Source organism: Cygnus atratus, chromosome 8, assembly GCF_013377495.2.
Source record: "Cygnus atratus isolate AKBS03 ecotype Queensland, Australia chromosome 8, CAtr_DNAZoo_HiC_assembly, whole genome shotgun sequence".
Lineage (NCBI taxonomy): Eukaryota > Metazoa > Chordata > Aves > Anseriformes > Anatidae > Cygnus > Cygnus atratus.
The window spans coordinates 31,411,259-31,428,449 of record NC_066369.1 but is presented as its reverse complement, the minus strand read 5'-3'; the positions used below and the strand labels follow the sequence as shown (position 1 = coordinate 31,428,449).

At 53.8% G+C, this 17,191-nt stretch overlaps 1 protein-coding gene across 1 annotated transcript; it reads left to right on the top strand.

The window, feature by feature from the left end:
- The first annotated feature begins 2,680 nt into the window (after positions 1 to 2,680).
- DIRAS3 (DIRAS family GTPase 3) lies at positions 2,681 to 4,077 on the top strand. The gene is made up of 2 exons (XM_035564409.1): positions 2,681 to 2,706; positions 2,852 to 4,077. The coding sequence occupies exon 2, from the start codon at positions 2,937 to 2,939 to the stop codon at positions 3,531 to 3,533; it is 597 nt and encodes a 198-aa protein (XP_035420302.1). The 5' UTR covers positions 2,681 to 2,706; positions 2,852 to 2,936; the 3' UTR covers positions 3,534 to 4,077.
- Positions 4,078 to 17,191: the final 13,114 nt, after the last annotated feature.

Genomic DNA, 17,191 nt, shown 5'->3' with positions numbered 1-17,191 from the left:
ACAAAGCTGTTCCCAGCAGCCGAATGGCCATCACTTAACAGGACAAAGCGTCTGAACAGGCAGAAATCCCTGGCGATTTGGTGAGATCAGCTTTCTGGTTTTGTGGCATGGAGCCTGCACCCTCGTGGAGGGCACCTGTGTGAGGTGTGTGCGGATCCCTGCTCACACCAGCACATAGGCCACACGCATCTCTCCTTGTTTAGTATTGAATTCGGTTTGTGACTCTGTCAGTCACCGTCAGGGCTCCAATCCAGGCGTTCACAGCCTGCCTTCAGCTCCTCTACCTGACTTCTGCAGCTGCTTCAGGCTGCTGTGGATCTGTTAGCGTAAATGTGGCACAGCAACGTCCCACCAGGAGCAATCCTTCACTTCCCTGGCTCCGAGCTCCCCAGGAGCAGCTGTGATCAATGCCCCAGAAGAGATTTAACTCCTCTGCTTACAGACCTGTAAGAAGCAGCAGCATCACCCTCCTGTGACCAGGATGTAATTATGGCTTTGAGACCACAGCTTATTAAACGCCCTCAGCTCTGTATGTTGGGATAAGCAATTATTTCTTAGGTACCACCAGTGAGTTCAGCCTGCAAAAGTGATGGTCGCTGCCAGTCTGTGAGGGGAGCTGGGGCAGAGGGGGAGTTTGATGTCCAAGACGTGCCACCAAAGGGCCACGCAGTCGTATGTGTGGCTGGGGGGCATGGGAGGCCAGGGCAGGTGGTCTGCAGATAGAAGCTGATGAGAATCACATTCCTTCAGAAGCACTTCATTTGCCCCTTTTAGAGCTGTTGCCCCTGCCACCTGTGGCCCACAGAATCAAGGGAAACACCAGGGGCACCAACTTTAACCATGTTTTCATTTGCAGCTTCTGTGAGAAACAAACAGCAGTCCGTAGGATGGCTTGGGTGAGCTGATCCAGTGACCTAATGCTTTAGAGCACATTCTTATTTTACAAATCACCACTCACATCTTTTAAGAAAATCTGCTCTTTGCCATGGAACATCTGTGCCAGCTATTTGGAAGACACTGAAGTCCCCTGCAGCCCAGCTAGCGTCCTCCCAGCCAGACCCACCCCGAAAAATATCACCCAGCACCGTTTCCCCATGGAAGAGGCAGGCAGGTTTAGCAGTGCCCGCAACCCGAACAGCTCAAAGCTGCCTCCCCCCGGGCTGCCCTTGGCCAGCAGCGCGCTGCCAGCCCCTGCAGCAATCGGGAGAGCTTTGGGCTGCCCTCTCCCAAGGAGCACGGCACAGGGTGGCCCTCGCACAGCTGTACCGGCCCCTTCGTCTGCTGAGTTTGGCCAGCTGTAATTTAACAACAACAGCCATAAAGGGGAGAAGTTTTGCAAAAGGCAATGCTTCTGTCTCGCTCTGGGGCAGCACAAGAGCTGCAGACAAAGTAGCTGGGTGCTGATACCCCTTACCCACGGGTATCCCTGTTACCCAGGCTGACGTTTGTCCCCTCCGCATGCTTCCTGCTGCGTGTTCTGGCAGCACAGTACCAGCAGTGCCCTTTGCCACATTTTAAAGTTGGCATCCTCCTCAGTTCCCACCCTCTCCTGCAGCTTTCCCAGGGCCCGGCCTTGTCCGAGGCGCTGGCTGGGGACTGTCTGTCCTCATCCTCCTTTCCCTAAGGTTTGGCCGTGCGGCACTGATGACTCCCTGATGGCCTCCCCGGGACCCGCAGCCTTTTGCAGGCTGCTAGATGGGAAGCCCCGGTCCAGGCTGGGAGCTGTGTTTGGAAAGACTCATTCTGGAGGAGGAAAAAAAAAAAAAAAAATTCTTATCTAGGCAATACAACACTCCCCCCTCGGTCACAGTCAGACCCAGTTGTGATGGCCGCAGTAGGAAATGCCACACAAGCTGAGAGCAGCTGCACTTCTTCAGGCAGCTCCGGGAAGGGTCGTGCCTCCCAGCAGCCGGGCTGGGACGTTCCCAGCTTGTACAGCTTTGGGAAAAGCTTCATTTCAGCCTGCCCTGTGAAGGCAGCTTCCCCTGCTTGAGGGCTGCGCAGGAGGCACTAAGGGGGTGCTGACCCCTCAGCCCCGTGCCTCACAGCCGGCAGCACCTCAGGGCCGAGAAGTGCCAATTCACGAGTCAGTTTCACAGCTGATGAAAAACACAGAGCACTACAAACACTCCATCTTCCCAATGGGGACAACAGGCACATATTTTATTAATTTCCTCAGGAAATCAGGGCTGAACAATTAAGGCATGCCTATTAAGCGGCTAACGGGTGAGGCTGGGCCCTGTGGTGGGCTTGGTGCTGCCCTCCCCGAGTGCAGGTGGTGGCCGGGGATGGCGGGGGGGGGGGTGAGGGGACACAGGGCCCTGCCCGGCCTGGGGGCTCCCTGGGGGCTCTGGGGGTCTGTGAGGCGTTGGCGGGGCACGGGCCGAGCCGGCTCCAGAGGCTGGGGGCCGGGGCCGGGGCTGCTCCGCGGCGGCTCCACGCGGGGGCGCCGGGAGCTCCCCGCCGCTCTCGGCGGCTCCGGGCCCGGGGCTGAGGGGGCGGCGTGAGGGGCCGCGGCGGGGGCGGGTGGATGGAGCCCGCGGGAGGGGACGGGGAGCCCGCAGCTCGCAGCGGGCACCCGGGGCAGGAGGAGGAGGAGGAGGAGGAGGAGGCGGCCCCGGGCGGGGGTGCTCGCAGCCGGTTGCTGGGTGCCGCTGCCATGGGGCCCGGCCCCGCCGGGCTGCGGGAGGGAGCTGCCGGCTGCGGGTGAGTCTGAGCCCGGAGATGGGGCTGGGGCTGGGGAGGCGAGCCCGGCCGGGGTGAGCCCTTCCCGGGGAGGGGATGCTCGAGGCTGATGGCTCTCCTTCTCCTTCTCTTTCCCCATGGCTCCCTTCCCCTTCCTCCTCCGCAGGCCGTCGCTGTGGAGGGCTGCATAAGCCTGAAGACCTCGGGGGTTTTTCGGGTAAAATCCTCGCCCGCGTCGCGGCACGGCAACCATGCCCGAGCAAAGCAACGATTACAGGGTGGTTGTGTTCGGAGCCGCCGGGGTGGGCAAAAGCTCCCTGGTCCTCCGTTTTGTGAGGGGAACCTTCAGGGAAACCTACATCCCCACGATCGAGGACACGTACCGGCAGGTAATCAGCTGCGATAAGAGCATCTGCACCCTCCAGATCACGGACACGACGGGAAGCCACCAGTTCCCTGCTATGCAGAGGCTGTCTATATCCAAAGGGCACGCTTTCATCTTGGTGTACTCCGTCACCAGCAGGCAGTCCCTGGAGGATCTTCAGCCCATCTTTGAGCAGATCTGTCAGATTAAAGGGGACACCCAAAAAATCCCCATAATGTTGGTTGGTAACAAAAGCGACGAGACCCAGAGGGAGCTGGATGCTAGCGAGGGGGAAGCGTTAGCCAGCAAGTGGAAGTGCTCCTTCATGGAGACCTCAGCCAAAATGAACTACAACGTGCAGGAGCTCTTCCAGGAGCTCTTGAATCTGGAGAAGAGGAGAACTGTCAGTCTCCAAGTGGATGGAAAGAAATCCAAGCAGCAGAAAAAGAAAGACAAACTGAAAGGCAAGTGCTCTGTGATGTGATTGACTTTGGCTAGACTTGCACGCTGCGTGGTGTAAACAGAGCATGGACTCATAGAAAATACGCTTTTGCTGAAAGGGTCGGAAGGATCCTTGCCTTACAGGGCTATTGCTTTTCTGTAAAATTTCTGGATTATTTTGTGTTGGTTTTAAAGGGGATGGCTTTGTGCATGTTTATTTTTTTAAATAATAAATGTTCAATGTTAGTAATGATGTGATGAAGTTTTTAGTGCGAGAAGTTTACAGGAGAGAAGAATGTCACTTAGAAACCAACATCTCTATTCCTGTGAGTACATGCTAGTTTTTAAGTATTTCCAGGCTGTTAGCTTGAAAGAAATTGTTATCTATAAAGTGTATATTTCAAAAACCATTTTCAGGAATCTGAATAGAGCAAATCTCTAATAAAGCTAGGGGTCTGCACTGCAAGTGATCATGTCTGTGACTCCAGATGCTTACACTTTTGGGCATGAAGACCGGCTTGCCTACCAAAGACATAACTTTTTCATTTTAGAAATTGTTTTCCTGTGTGCTCTGCAGTTCCTGAGACTTCTGCAGTTCTGTGAATGATTAAAGCTATACCTGTGTATAATCAGGATGGTTTTTGCTTTTTTTTTTTTTTCCCCCCCTCACTACTGTGTCTATTTTCCAATGCACTGTGTTAATGGTTGGTTTTACTTCTGCCTTGTTGACCTCTGTCCCTCAAACCAGTGTCAGTCCTGTAGGGTGTACAGCATCTCCAGGACGTAGTGGGAGAAGAGCTGGCTTGAAGCTTGAGTTCAGATCTTGGAGCCTGGCCAGCGGATGGGAAGAGGCAGTTAATTTTTCCTTTCAAATGTAAGCCTGAATGATTGGAATAATGCTGCGCGCTTGTATGGTGTTCTTATGCTGTACTTGTGTAAGAGCTTTAAAAGGTGAGCAAGTTCCCTTCTCCTTGTACTTCTGGGGAGCAGTGGCTACAGACTGGAGGTACCTTCAGCCTTTGTGCAGCTTCGGTGCTGCCACTGTTCACTGAGGCAGGAGGTTTTGTGGTTTTTGGTTCCATACGTCAGGTGATTCCTGTCATCTCTATGTGAGAGCAACATCCTTCTTGAAGTTAATCGGGCTGCTCTGAGTACCAGGTGATTTAATAGCTGGTTACTCTGGCAATTCACCTTTCATCCTTCTGGCTTTGTGTGTGACTGAGGCTACTCTTGTAGCATTTTTTCCCCCCACCTCTTTATTTCATCCAAGTCACCCAGATTTTGGCTGAAATTTATGATAAGCTGTTCTAGGTAACAGTGCTTCAGGAAGAAACATCTAAACTTGGAAGCTGTGTGTTTAAAGTACGCTCCTCTCCTACCGAAACTTCTGGTGAACACTTTCCACAAACAACGCTTTCCACAAATGAAAGGACAGGAGACGTGGACTTAGTTTAGCTCTTGCATGTTCCCTTTATCGTGTGGGCTGTTCTTAGCAAGAGATAACCATGATAAGCCTCATCTGCAGGGCATGATTGAAAACAATACCCAGGAATTAAGTATTCATTGTATGCCACAGATCTGCTGCTTTGGGTATGCATCAGTCCAGAGCTGCAGCCTTCGGGGGGGGGATTCGCAGTTGGATTTACAACTTACGGCAGATTTACAGTTGAACTTTACCCTTCCTTCCGGCCCCACGGGTGTTGGGTTTGGGTGGGCTGCTGATGGGCTGTCGGACTGGGATGGAGGATGAGGGGCCCTGGAGCCAGCTGGGCTGAGTGTGAGGTGCTGGTTTGGCTGCTGTGGGTCTCGCAGGGGGTGCTGCAGGGATGGTGGCTTGCTCAGAACCGTGGGGCCTCCTGAGCTGAGAGCAATGCTACGAAGCTTGCCCTAAGTAAAGCAGGGGGCTGTAAGGACTTCAGGATCACACAGCGGACTGGATTTTTTTAAACGGTAACGTAGTCTTGACAGGAGATGAATTGCCTTTTTTATAGCCCTTCTCTAGCGAAAGGAGTTTATTGTCGAAGGTGAGTAAAACACGAGCTGCTTTTTATGTCGTCTCAGACTGGTCCTGCTGGACGTAAGGGGTCAGTTAGCTTTGTTGTGGTGTGCCGGGGGATTCACCCCCCTTACAGCTGGGGCTCTCATGCCATTGAGCCAGCAGAAAGCTCTTGGGAGCTGACTGCAGAAACAACAGGAGTGCTCGGTGCAGGCTGAAATGTTTTGCAGTTTTCTCTCCTCACCCATATGTGCTTAATCTACTTGCCAAAATAAAGAGTGGGTTTGCCAAGTAGGTCCATTGATACGAAGGCCCCATACTTTTTTTTCCGGAGATGACATCCCGCAGCGCTGGGTGCGAGGCTGGGCCCTGCACTTGGGGGGCTCACACTGAAGGGTGTCTGCAGAAGCAGCCGTAATGGCTTTGCTTGAAAACAACTCGCTTTTTCCTCTCTGTGCATGGATTTTGATCTGTATTTTTTCATTTCCTAACTGTTGGTCTTTTTTAGCGTCTGGCAATTATAACGGTGAAGCCTATTTCAGTTCCATTCCAGCCTTTGAAAGCCCTGTAAGACATTACATATTTAAGCCTATTTAAAAAGTCGTAAGACCTAGTAATGCCTTTACAACTCCCACTGCCTTCATGGAGACGTCTGCACGAAGGCAGAGCAGCACGTACCCGCAGTTACTCACACGCGGGGCGTTCTGTGACGTGTCCTCGTTGCTGTGGCGTTTCTCCTGTGTCCCCCAAGGACACCGCTCCGGACTGGGGCCTGGTGGAGCGCAGGGAATACCTGATGCCAGCGGGACAGACGGACCCCTCAGCACCCAGCAGAATCACTGGCACGTCTCCCGAGCTGCTGTGGTGGCCGCGAGATGGGAAGTCCTGCATGGCAGAGCACGATGGAGGTGGCATGGGGGCCGCACGGGTGGCCCCGGTGTGGCTGCCTCTCACCATGTGCAAGGGGGTGTTTGGGGCTAGGTCAACTGCAGCAGTTGTACAACTGTAAACCAAAGCTATTAATAAAACTGTATGAACGCTGTACTGTATAACTGTATTTATTTCCATATAAACCGACCTAGTTTGATTTCTTCTGTAATATTCCTATAAGAAGAGAAATGTATTTGAATTGTGGTGGTGCCTGTCAAGATGTTAGCCATTAAGCTCCACACAAACCTAAATTCCAGGGTAGGATCTCCACAGTCTGCCGGGGGACTGTGCAGGCAGTGACTATAGTTAGTAACTGGGTGAAAAATACCGCGCTGCTTGCAGACACCAGTTGTTACAAACCAGTGGCTGCGTTCAGCTTGTAAATGGGAGTAACTTCCCCAGCCTTGTGTTTGAGTCTGCGTGCTCACAGCCAGGGTCTGACGGGCTGGTGTGGAGTGGGATGCTCTGACACTGTTCGTCCTGTGCTGTTATAACCAAAAATACTGGCTAATATTGTTCTGGACTAACAGTGTAACTGTTGAGTTGTGACCGTTGGACTAACGCTGAATAGCTGGAGATCCGTCATTTTGGGGCACTGATGGGCGAGCTTTTGCTAAACCAACCCTAAAGCAATACCTCGCCTCTTACAGCACGCATGCAGAAGGTTTTTCCTTATGTAGGAGCGTTTTGCTGAATTAAAGGCACAGTGTTTTTTCTTTAAGTGTTAAAATGTTTTATAGCTTAAGGACTGTAAGTTGGTAGTAAATGCTTTAACCTTGTATTTGAATAAGTGGGGTTCTTAAACATATCTGTTCTCTTTAAAATAAATAAATAAATAAAAGGCTGATTAAAGACATTCAGGAAGAGTCACTTGTCTGGAGCAAATGTCTGATACAGCTCCTATATGATGTGACCAGCCCTGTCCTTAACTGCTGATTGCCAAGGGCGTGTTTTTCATGAGGCAGCGACAACATGTTTTTATGGAGCTATTTACATATCCCGTTCCAGGTCCCTAAAACTGGCTGCACTTGAACTGAGAGGTGCTTGTACCTGCCCACTGCCTCCCTCCCCCGGGAGGAGCATCGCAGAGGCAGCAGGCGTGTTTTGTTCTGGGACGCGCAGCCCTGCTCTGAGTTCTGCCTTCAAAACCTGGCTGGCACTGGGCTCCCTGCAGCGGGGAAGCTCAGAAAGGAAAATTTTTCCTTCCTACGCCAGAACTGGTAACTTCCAGGCTGGCCAGCAGTGGGCGAGGATGCCTGATTCAGCCAGAACCAGCAAGATGACAAAATCCCCGGGCCATGGCTCCTGCCCACCCAGCAGAGCCCCAGGAGAGGCACCTCCTGGTGGGGAGCGAGGTGGAAGGATGGAGCATCAGCCCAGGCTTTCCGTATGTCTGTGTCTCAGGACCTCAAGCTTGCTTAAGCTTGGCTCCAGTTTTGCTCAGTCAGCTCCTTCCTTCCCACGGCTGCAGAGCTCTTTTAAATAACTTTCAGAAACTCTTATAATGGCCTCATTCACCCCTGAGGACTTGGTAGTCAGGATTCAGATGCGGTGTCAAATCATCTCTGCCCTAATGGACAAAGATAGCTCTGCAGGCCTTCTGATTCTTTGCTCCAGGAAAAAAAAAAAAAGATTGACAGCTTTCATTTTAAAGCTGCTCCGTGATTTCCTCTCTGCAACCCAGAAATTCAGACACTTCTCAATTACAAGCGCTTATTATTTCCATGCAGCACTTGTCAACTGGCTTGAGGCAGCTCCTTCCTGAATCTGGCCAGCAAAATTGGTGTCAAGAGAAAATACCGGGGAGGAGAACTGCAAACAGCTCCTCTGCAGCTTGCAAGAGAAAAACGTGAGCAGCAGCTGGAGTGTCCACCCACGCAAGTATCTTAAAAACAAGCAGCCAGAATATTGCTATATTCTAATGCCTCTTCCCGGAGCACAGCAAGCGCATGATTAATGTGACAAACAGCCCTGAATAATAGGCAATATTGTTTTATGTGCACGGTCTGTAGCTACAAGATACCCGGAGCTGGTAGAACACAAGCACATCTTAATCACCTGCCATCCTCTACCGTTTATGATGTGAGTAAATGAAGTATGTCAAATGCACCCAAGATCCAACAAAAATGCTAAAGACTGGACTCAGCCACAGGAGTGAGGTGGACTTTCTCAAGCTATTCAGGGTCGGTTCTGTTTATGCATTTTAGCTCTGGGAAATGCAATGATCTGTACCTGTCAGACTCTGGTTTGTTTCATTTAGCTAGAGTGAAAATTAAGCATTTCAGCAAGTGCTGGCAAATAGTCTGAAGCTGAACCCAACCCAAATTCACTTCTAGTGCGCAGTTTTTCCCAGAAATGCATAAATGACTCAGTAGCTGGGTCCCTTTGGCTGTAGGAGGTCCTAGGGAATACGACTGAGCAGCCTGCAGTTTGCTGGCACGGAGCTCGTGCCATCTTTAGCACACAGAAGTAATCCAGCCTCTTGTCCTGCGCTGCCTCTCTGAGCCAAGTGGCCAGGCAGCTTTTCTGTATGAGCTGCTTGGCTCCTAAAACAGCAGAGTTTAAATCTAGAAAACTCCGTAAGGGATGCTGGATCCTCTGGGAGGAGCTGGAGGTGGAGGTGACTTCACTGTAGGTAAATACGACGCGAGCCCCAGAGCACGGCGCGTGCCCTGTCCCGGTTGGAAGCGGTCTCCTGCTGGAAGGTATTGAATTGCTTTTCAGTGAGTGCAATTAAAAGCAGTTTACTGACAGTGACGTTACTAACACACCCGTGATGAGACCACGGTGTTTCCTCCAGCTGTGGGAGACCGTTTCTGTGCACCTGGGAGTGCTGCCACTGTGCTGAAACACCTGGGCAGGGCAGAAGCCAAAGCCTCGCATCTTGGGCAGCAGCAAGGGGCTGCTCCTTTCACCTCTGCTTTCCTGGAGGGGCACTCCTGGGGTGACAGCTGGCTGTTCCTAGAGGTGAGACCAACATAAAACGAGTCAGCATCTTAACAGTATCCAAGGCTGAGCAGCCCAGCTTTGCGGCGCTACTCCGGGATACCTGGGGGAGGCGGGGATGCTGTTTGCAGTCTGACAACCAGAAATATGCAGAATTCAACAGGGAAGCATCGACTGCTCAGCAAACGCTTCCCAGCCGGTGCTCAGGCGTCTTCAAGGGCTGATGTCTGAATGCCAGGGCACGTGGCTGCATCCTCTGCCTGCGAGACGGGGGTCTCCCCGGGAGCACCTGCATGGATGTGGCCGCAGTGCAAGACCTGCTCCTGCAGGACGGAGCTGCAGCCGCTGCTTGTGAGAGCTGGGTTTGAGCCCCGGCTGAGTGGGGGCCTCCCTCTGATAGCACCAGGAGGGAAAATATAAAGGTACTGTGTGCGACCACTGCAGCGAGTGAAGGAACTGCTCGGGAGCCTCGGCGGCACATTACAATGCTGCCCGTGTTGCGGCGAGTTTGCAGTCCAGCCGTGCTCCTCCTGCTGAATCCTGCTTTCAGCCGGGGACAGAGGAGGAAAAAAAGCACGTCCTTGTCAGAACCCTTACCAAAGCATGCCGTGGGCATAGTCTGAGTGGGGGAAAGGGGCAGCAGGTCAGAAAATTAGAAATAACACCTAAATTGGCATTGTAAAATCTGTCCTAAAAGCATTCCTCAGGTTCATATGATGATTGCAGTTTTCAGAGGAACCCAGCTCTGCCATTCGCTGCACCCATCCTTGCTCCCAGCACCAGTCAGCCTGGGGTCAGGAGGCAGTGACCACGCCGAGGGGGATGTGCTCCGGCATCCCCTGGCTTAGTGCCCACCCCGTACTGCAGTCCCTGGCCTGCCAAAATATAAACCAGGAGAAAATCGGTTGGGGTGTGCTCAGAAACCGAGGGGCTCAGCAGAACCGCTTGGCTGGGATGCGACTTCTTATATAAAATCGGCTCACGTACCCGCTCCATAAAATAGCACCGGTATTTCATGTTCTTTGGAAGCACTTAAATCTTGTTCTTGGACGTGGCCTTGGAGAGCATCCAGCTCCCGAAGCGCGAGCCAGCCGGGCCCAAGGAGAAAGACCTGACGGGGACACAGCGCGGCCTTCGCTGTGTGACCCGCGGCTGAAACGCGAGGCAGCGAGGACCTCACCGACATTTGGGATCGGAACGGGGAGCAAGACCAGAACAGCGACCAGAAACATCCTTTCACGAGCGTGGACAGCGTCTAAATCCCCCTCACCAGAGACGCACAGTAAGCGCGGAGGCGCATGGGTGCATGCCAGAAATGCCAGTGCTGCCCCCCACACCTCCTAGGGGCTTTGTCACCCCCAGAGCGAGGGCAGCCGCCCTCCTACCAGCACACGCAGCGAAGGCAGGTGCCCCAGGGCTGCCGAGCCTCCCCACGTGCATCCTCTGCTCGCCCTCCCGGCCTGGTTCCGGCTGGCGCAGCTCGGGGCGATGCTGCAGGAGGGGATGAGCTCGGGGTGGGGCCCCGGGAGCCCCAAGGTGCGTTGGATCCAGGCCACTTGGTGATGTTTTCAGGCTCTGTTTCGCTGCCCTCGGTGTCAGCCCTGGTCCTGCTCTGCAGCCACTGCGGCCAGGAATGGCTCTTGCACTGCTGGTACCGCCCGGTAACTGGCTGCGAGGGGCTTGCCCCTGGTGGCAAGGAAGAAAACCCCTGAACATACAGATATCTCTGTCGTTGCTTGCTCTTTTTGCTGTCGTGGCCTTAGCAGATCGGGTGTTGCAGCTTTCAGGTACAGATTGGTCCTGACGCTGCACTTCCACAGGGTAAAGCCCACAGAAGGAGAGGGGAAGGAAATTAATGTGTAAGGGGGTGTTTGAGCTCAAACTGTTGCAGCTCTTTCTGCTGTCAGACGCTTTACCAGCTGGCTAAGCAGGGACAGAGGGACCGGCTGATTTACTGATTATCTGGGAAGATTGGCCAGAACGTGGCTCAAGTGGAAAACCTTTCTATTGACCGTAAGAAACTCCTCTTTTCCACAGACCTAACTCCAGGCATTGATTTGTTGGGTTCTTTTTTTGGGTGAAAAATGGTCTGCGCACAACAGAGAGGATGCTAAATTGGGGCTGGTGCTTCTCCACAGTGTGAGTAACACGTAACAGCAGGATGTTTGGCATTTCACATTTTCGTGGCATTCATTTCTGTTGTAACAGCACCAGAGGAAGCCGTGGTCAGAAAGCAAAAAGGGGTGATTTCTGGGGACAGGCAGAGAGCTGGCAGCCTCGGCTCCTTCTCCCCGTCCTCCTGTGTGCCCACGGGCAGCGCTGCTTGCCAGTGCCTTCACTGCTTCATTTTTAAAACGGGGGCACCAATTTCCTTCACCTCATTTGTGTCTTTGAGGCGTGAGTCATCTGCTGCCTGCTTCTGGGGCGCAGAGCAAACGCTGCCCTGGCCTCGCTCGGAGCCACGGCCGCTAGAAGCAGCAACCTCCGGCACCGTGCCGGTGCGTGCGTGGCAGCGGGAAGGGGACAACCAACGAAGCGAGTCTTGTGTGCAGGAGCTCTTGCTCCTTTTATCCACTTTCTGCCGCCACCAGGGACTGGGGGGAATTGGTGATCCTCTGTGGAGCACTGCAGGTGCTGGAGCAGTGCAATGCCAGCAGGTCTGACTGCTGGGGAGGGTACAAGGGGTGCTCCCCTGGCTGGCCGTACCCAGAGACTTCCCCGTGGGTTAAAGCCCCCCTTCTTTTGTGCGCTGGAGCTGCCCCGGAGAGGGGAACAGCCATATCAACGCCGCTCCCCAATCCCTCTCTTTTCCTCCTGCTCTTTCTCCTTTAGCACAGTCTGTTCAGCATTCAGCAGAGCAGCCAAGATATTGATTTTTTTGGCTCATTAATTCAGGCTTTGCGAAAACGAGAAAGCCCTGTGCTGGGGCGGCCGGGACGGAGCCCACGGGCAGCAGCGGGGTGCTTTGGGGCGCAGGGTGATCACTGTCAGGAACGCTGACCCGTGGTGGGACGGGGCTGTCGGGGGGGACAGGGGTGGGCTGGGACCAGCGGGACCCCTCAGCGGCGTCAGCGGCTCCGTCAGCAGCGATGCCACAGCCGGCGTGACTCAGAGCCGGGGGTGGAGAGGGAGCAGCAGCCCTATTTTGAGCAGCAGCCTGCTGGGGGGGGATCAGTGCCCCCGGCCGCTCTGCCCCAGAGCTGCGGGGGATCCCCTCGGTGCTGCAGAGCAGCCCCAAACGGGGCCTTTCTGCATCGCTGCCACCGAAGGAGCAGCTCTGCCCAACAGGCATGATGCCAGCGTGTATACACACGCACACACACCTACACACAAACACACACGCTCGGGGGGACCGCGGCCACAGGCTCGGGCTGTGCCTCCAGCACATCGCCGTGATGGGTGACGGTGACCTGCAAATTGCATCGTGCTGTCTCCTGCACCTCCGGCCCTCCTTCCCTGGATGCCCAACAGAATTGGATTACTGTTCTGCTCCAGAGAAAACCCTGCTGGCTGTGGGCATCCTTCTAGTTAACGTGCAAAGTACCTGTCTGTAGATATTACTCCAGGCTCTGCTCAGTGAACTAAACGCGCCGGAGGTCTGGGACTGCCCCTTCCCAAAGGAAATCACAGCCACACACCTCTGCCCTGCACTGGCATGCGAACTGGGAGGAAGCCCTTGCCTGGTCTTAGCAGTTTTCTGAGTAGCTTTTCTGTGTATTTATAGTTAAGCACAACCTCAGCAAAGCTGTCAAGACAAAATTCCTGTTTTGCAGGAGAAAAATCCTGGGGAAAATCCTGCCCTGCCCCCTGGACACGGGGCTTGCTCAGGGCTCTGCCATCGCAGGCGGGGTGACACGCCGCCCGTCCCACAGCTCCGGCCGACCTCTGAGCCACGTGCACCGCACCGTCCTGAGGCCAGCGTTTGGTTAGGTCTCTGCAGCATCTCCACGACTGCCTGGGGAAGACCCCGCAGCTCTCCCAGTGACAGGCACGCCACCTAACTGGCACTGGAGTCGGGTAGGGCAGGACACCGCAGTAGCACCCGACCACTTCTCTATCAGAGCTGGGGTGTCCTCTTCTTTGCCACTGGAACTGGCTAAAAGGCACCCGGACAGGAGGAGCAGCTGAGCAGAGCGCTCAGAGGAAATCTTGCTTTGCATTAGCAGGGCCGAAGTACGTGCCGAGACCCGATCTTCTGTTTTCCAGGTTTGTTGTTGCAGTGTGTCCCCTGGCTGAACTCTACATGTTGTCACACACGCAATAATAAGAGTTCAGCAAAGATAAATGATTGTGGTGGACAGGATCACGGCCTGGGTACTGCATCAAATCCCACAGGCATGGGCTGGTGCTGATACCTCACATTCAAAGCAGCGTTCATGTGCCCTGCTACGGGTTAAGGGGAGCAAAGGAAAAGAATGAAGTAACAAAAAGAGTCTTTACGGTAGCCAAAGTTGAAATACGGATGCAATATATGTAAAAAGCAAGCTGCAAAAACAACCCATTGCTTCGTGTGACTTTCCTCGTGTGTGTTTGTGCCAGAAGGAAGTGGTTACAAGTACACGCAAAAGCAATGTCCTTCTGGATGGACAAAGTGTAGAAAGCGGGAAAGTTCTTGAGGCAAAGACTCTGAGGATATTAAATATCGTGGGGCTCTGATCTAGGCTTAGGCCTCTTGTAGTATACATTAATAATACACGGCTTTATATATTTGTATGTGGAGGAGAAAGGAAATAAAGTGCTTGTGTCATTCTGCAGATCAGAAGAACTCAGTCCTGTGTCCTCAGACACGTGAGGAAGCTCTTGCTTTAGGGGCTCTGGGGCGGAAAAGCATCAGCCTCTGAAGGGATGCAGGGCAAGAGCGTCTCCTCTTGCTGAGTCCTTATCCAGTCCTGTCTGAAAAGGAAAACAGAAGTTTAACAGAGAAAATACAAAGCTCAGACTTGTTTTACAGTTTTGTTGCTCTGAGCCAGAGCTGGAAGTTTAGTCCCATGCGTGGCAATTTTGTACAACTTGGGTTTTTTTGTTTGTTTGTTTGTTTGCTTGTTTTGTAAGATGTAAAGGTGTAAGACGTAAAGGTGGAAGATGTGAAGCTGTAAGGTGTGAAGGTGTAAGAATTAAAGGTGTAAGATGTAAAGGTGTAAGATGCTGCAGTGTTGCTTAGCCTGGAAAGGAGGAGCCACCAAAAAGGGCAGTCTGTTTTGGATCGAGAGGTTTAAACGTCAACATTTCTGCGGCCCTGCTATTAATTATTGCTGGCTTCAAACAAGTGTAGTCATTTTCCAGACATATGGCCACTATTTGTTTGGTGGTTGTGAATGGCATATAAAATGCCTTTTTAAAGGATAAGTGTATAAAAATAAATGAAGCTCATTAATCACCGCAAGGACGGTTGGAACAGCAAATCCTGTTGTTCATCAAAGGAATTATTCAGCTGGTCAAGAAGCATAATTTTGCTGCTAAAGAACTGAATTATTTGCATAGTCCCAATGAGAGCATACTTGGTGTTTTTTGAAACCTAGAAAATACCTGCTCCAGGAGGCTTTTCAGTTTGCCTGAAGATGGGGATTGAGCTCAGTTTTCTCCTCTTCTCCTGTGTGGTGAACGAGGGGCCCACCAGCAAAAGCCCCTGCTCCCATCAGAAGACCGTCAGAGGAAATGTGTCAGCAGGTAGGTAAATGGCGGTTAATTAAGCTGATGACTATAAATGAATTACTGGATATCTGCTGCTTTAGCCCACGAGAGGGCATTGCTTCCTGGGAGCCAGCTGGCTGCCTGCGAAGCATGAGGAAAATTGTCTTTTTTTAATTAGAAATTGCATGAGTTCACTCTCTTTTGACTTTTTTTTTTTATTCTCTGTTTACTTTACATCAAAATGCAAACAGTGGTCTTTAAAAGCTAGCTCACTTAAAAGAAAAGCAGACACCTTTACATTAATTTGGGTAAAAGGAGTCCTAACAAAAACTTGAAAAAACAGATCAGGTTTCTTGCCATTGTCAGAAGTCTGAAAAATTACGATTGTAACAAAAACTGCTGCCAGAACTGCAGTGGAAGCGCACGTTGGGTGAAAAGACCCGTTTTCCCCCAAGCCAGGCAGAAAACCAGAGCCTCACAGCCCTGTGCCTGCTCCGTCCCCATCCCTCCCCACCAGGACACCAAACGAGGTGGCAGGGGGACACCGTCCTGCTGCGGGATGCCCGCAGGCGCGTGTCGGGTGATGGTTTTTGGGTGCAGAGACATTGTTTTGGGCTGCGTTATTCCTGCGTTGGCAGCAGTGTGTAACGAGCGAGGACATCCTGGTGCGACAAGCACCCGGAGCACTGCAATGCCACCGGCTGCCGGCACGGAGGTGACATCTCCCCTCCTGCAGGCACTGCCTGCGGAGGGGCTGACACCGTGCCCAGACCCGGCTCTGCCAGAAAAGTCACGGCTTGGCTGCGCTGGGAAGGCGTCAAAGCCAGCTTGGCTGTGGAAAATAGAGAGGACAGGACGGCCTTTCCTGGGAGTGTCACATCTGCCAGACTGCGGGGCTGCAGCTCGGGGGTTGCGCTCTGCACCAAATCCCTGTTGATAGCACACCAGTTTCCCCAGTGCTGGTCTCAGAAAGCCACGGTCGCAATGGGGCCGCAATTTTCTCCTTTCCCAGTGCCTGCATCAGGCCCCTCGCTGGGGGGGGGGGAGTGGGTGAAGGCAGGCGGCAGGATTTGGTGTGTGGGGCCGGCTTCCTCGTGTAGTGCCCATGGCCACCTCCTGCCCCCCCTGCCAGGGAGAACTCTGGTTTTAAAGCACAGCACCACTGCCGATAGAAAGGGAAAACAGGACAGGCACAGAACCTCAGCTGTTTGCGTCCTCCTCGATCTCAACAAAAATCGGCCGGGTATAAACCCAAAACTTAACGTGATCTAACAGGCGCTGCCGCGGGCTTCCAGGCCTGTATTCAAATTTTCACCAGCACCCTCCCCTGCGAACAAACACGATTTGCGAGCGACTGGGGCACCGCAGCGCCGCGCCCTGCGAGCAGCAGCAGGCCGTGCCCGGCCGGGCGCAGGGCAAGCCCCGACAGCCGCCAGGCCCGCTGCGGGCCGCGCTCACCCAAAGCCCGTGCACAGCCCAGCTCCTGCCTCCGCACGGGCACCGGGGGAACCGGAGGGACCGGGTTTGGTGGCGCAACCGCCCGCAGGCCTGGAGGAGGCTCTGGCTCCGTGCACCTCGGTGTGCGTCCCGGCACGGAGCCGGGCGGTGGTGCCGTGGTTGGTGTCTCCTGGCACCAACTCCCCATGGAGGCCACTTGCCTGGGCCTGGTGCTATAGACACGGAGTATTGGGGGGGTTCTAAAGGCTCCCTCAGCCCCTGTTCTGCTCTTTCGGACTGTGGGCACTGAGCTTGGGTAAACACCAAAGCATCGCCAAAATCTGTCTTCAAAGTGCTCGAGGCTGCTGTGCCGTCCCGAGCCCCGTCCTGCTGTCACTGCCCTGCTGCGGGGGCACCCAGCGTGCTGCTGGGGCTAGCAGGAGCATGGGGCGTACAAATCCCCACACACATCGTACCCCTCCAACAACACGTCACCGCACCCAAAACACGAGGAAAAACCCTTTTTTAACACGAAAACGTTTATTTCCGAGAGCCCCAAACCGCGTGGCTCCCCGTGCAGCAGCACCAGCAGCACCGGGCGCTCCTCGGCACGCAGCCCCCGGCCCCCAACCCCGGCCTCTCCGGGGCGCTGCGGGGCCGGGCCGGGGCCTCCCGGATCCTCCCGGGGCCGGGGCCGGGGCCTCCCGGAGCCTCCCCGGGGCCTCCCGGGGCCGGGCCGGGCGGGGCGAGCGCGGGCGGAG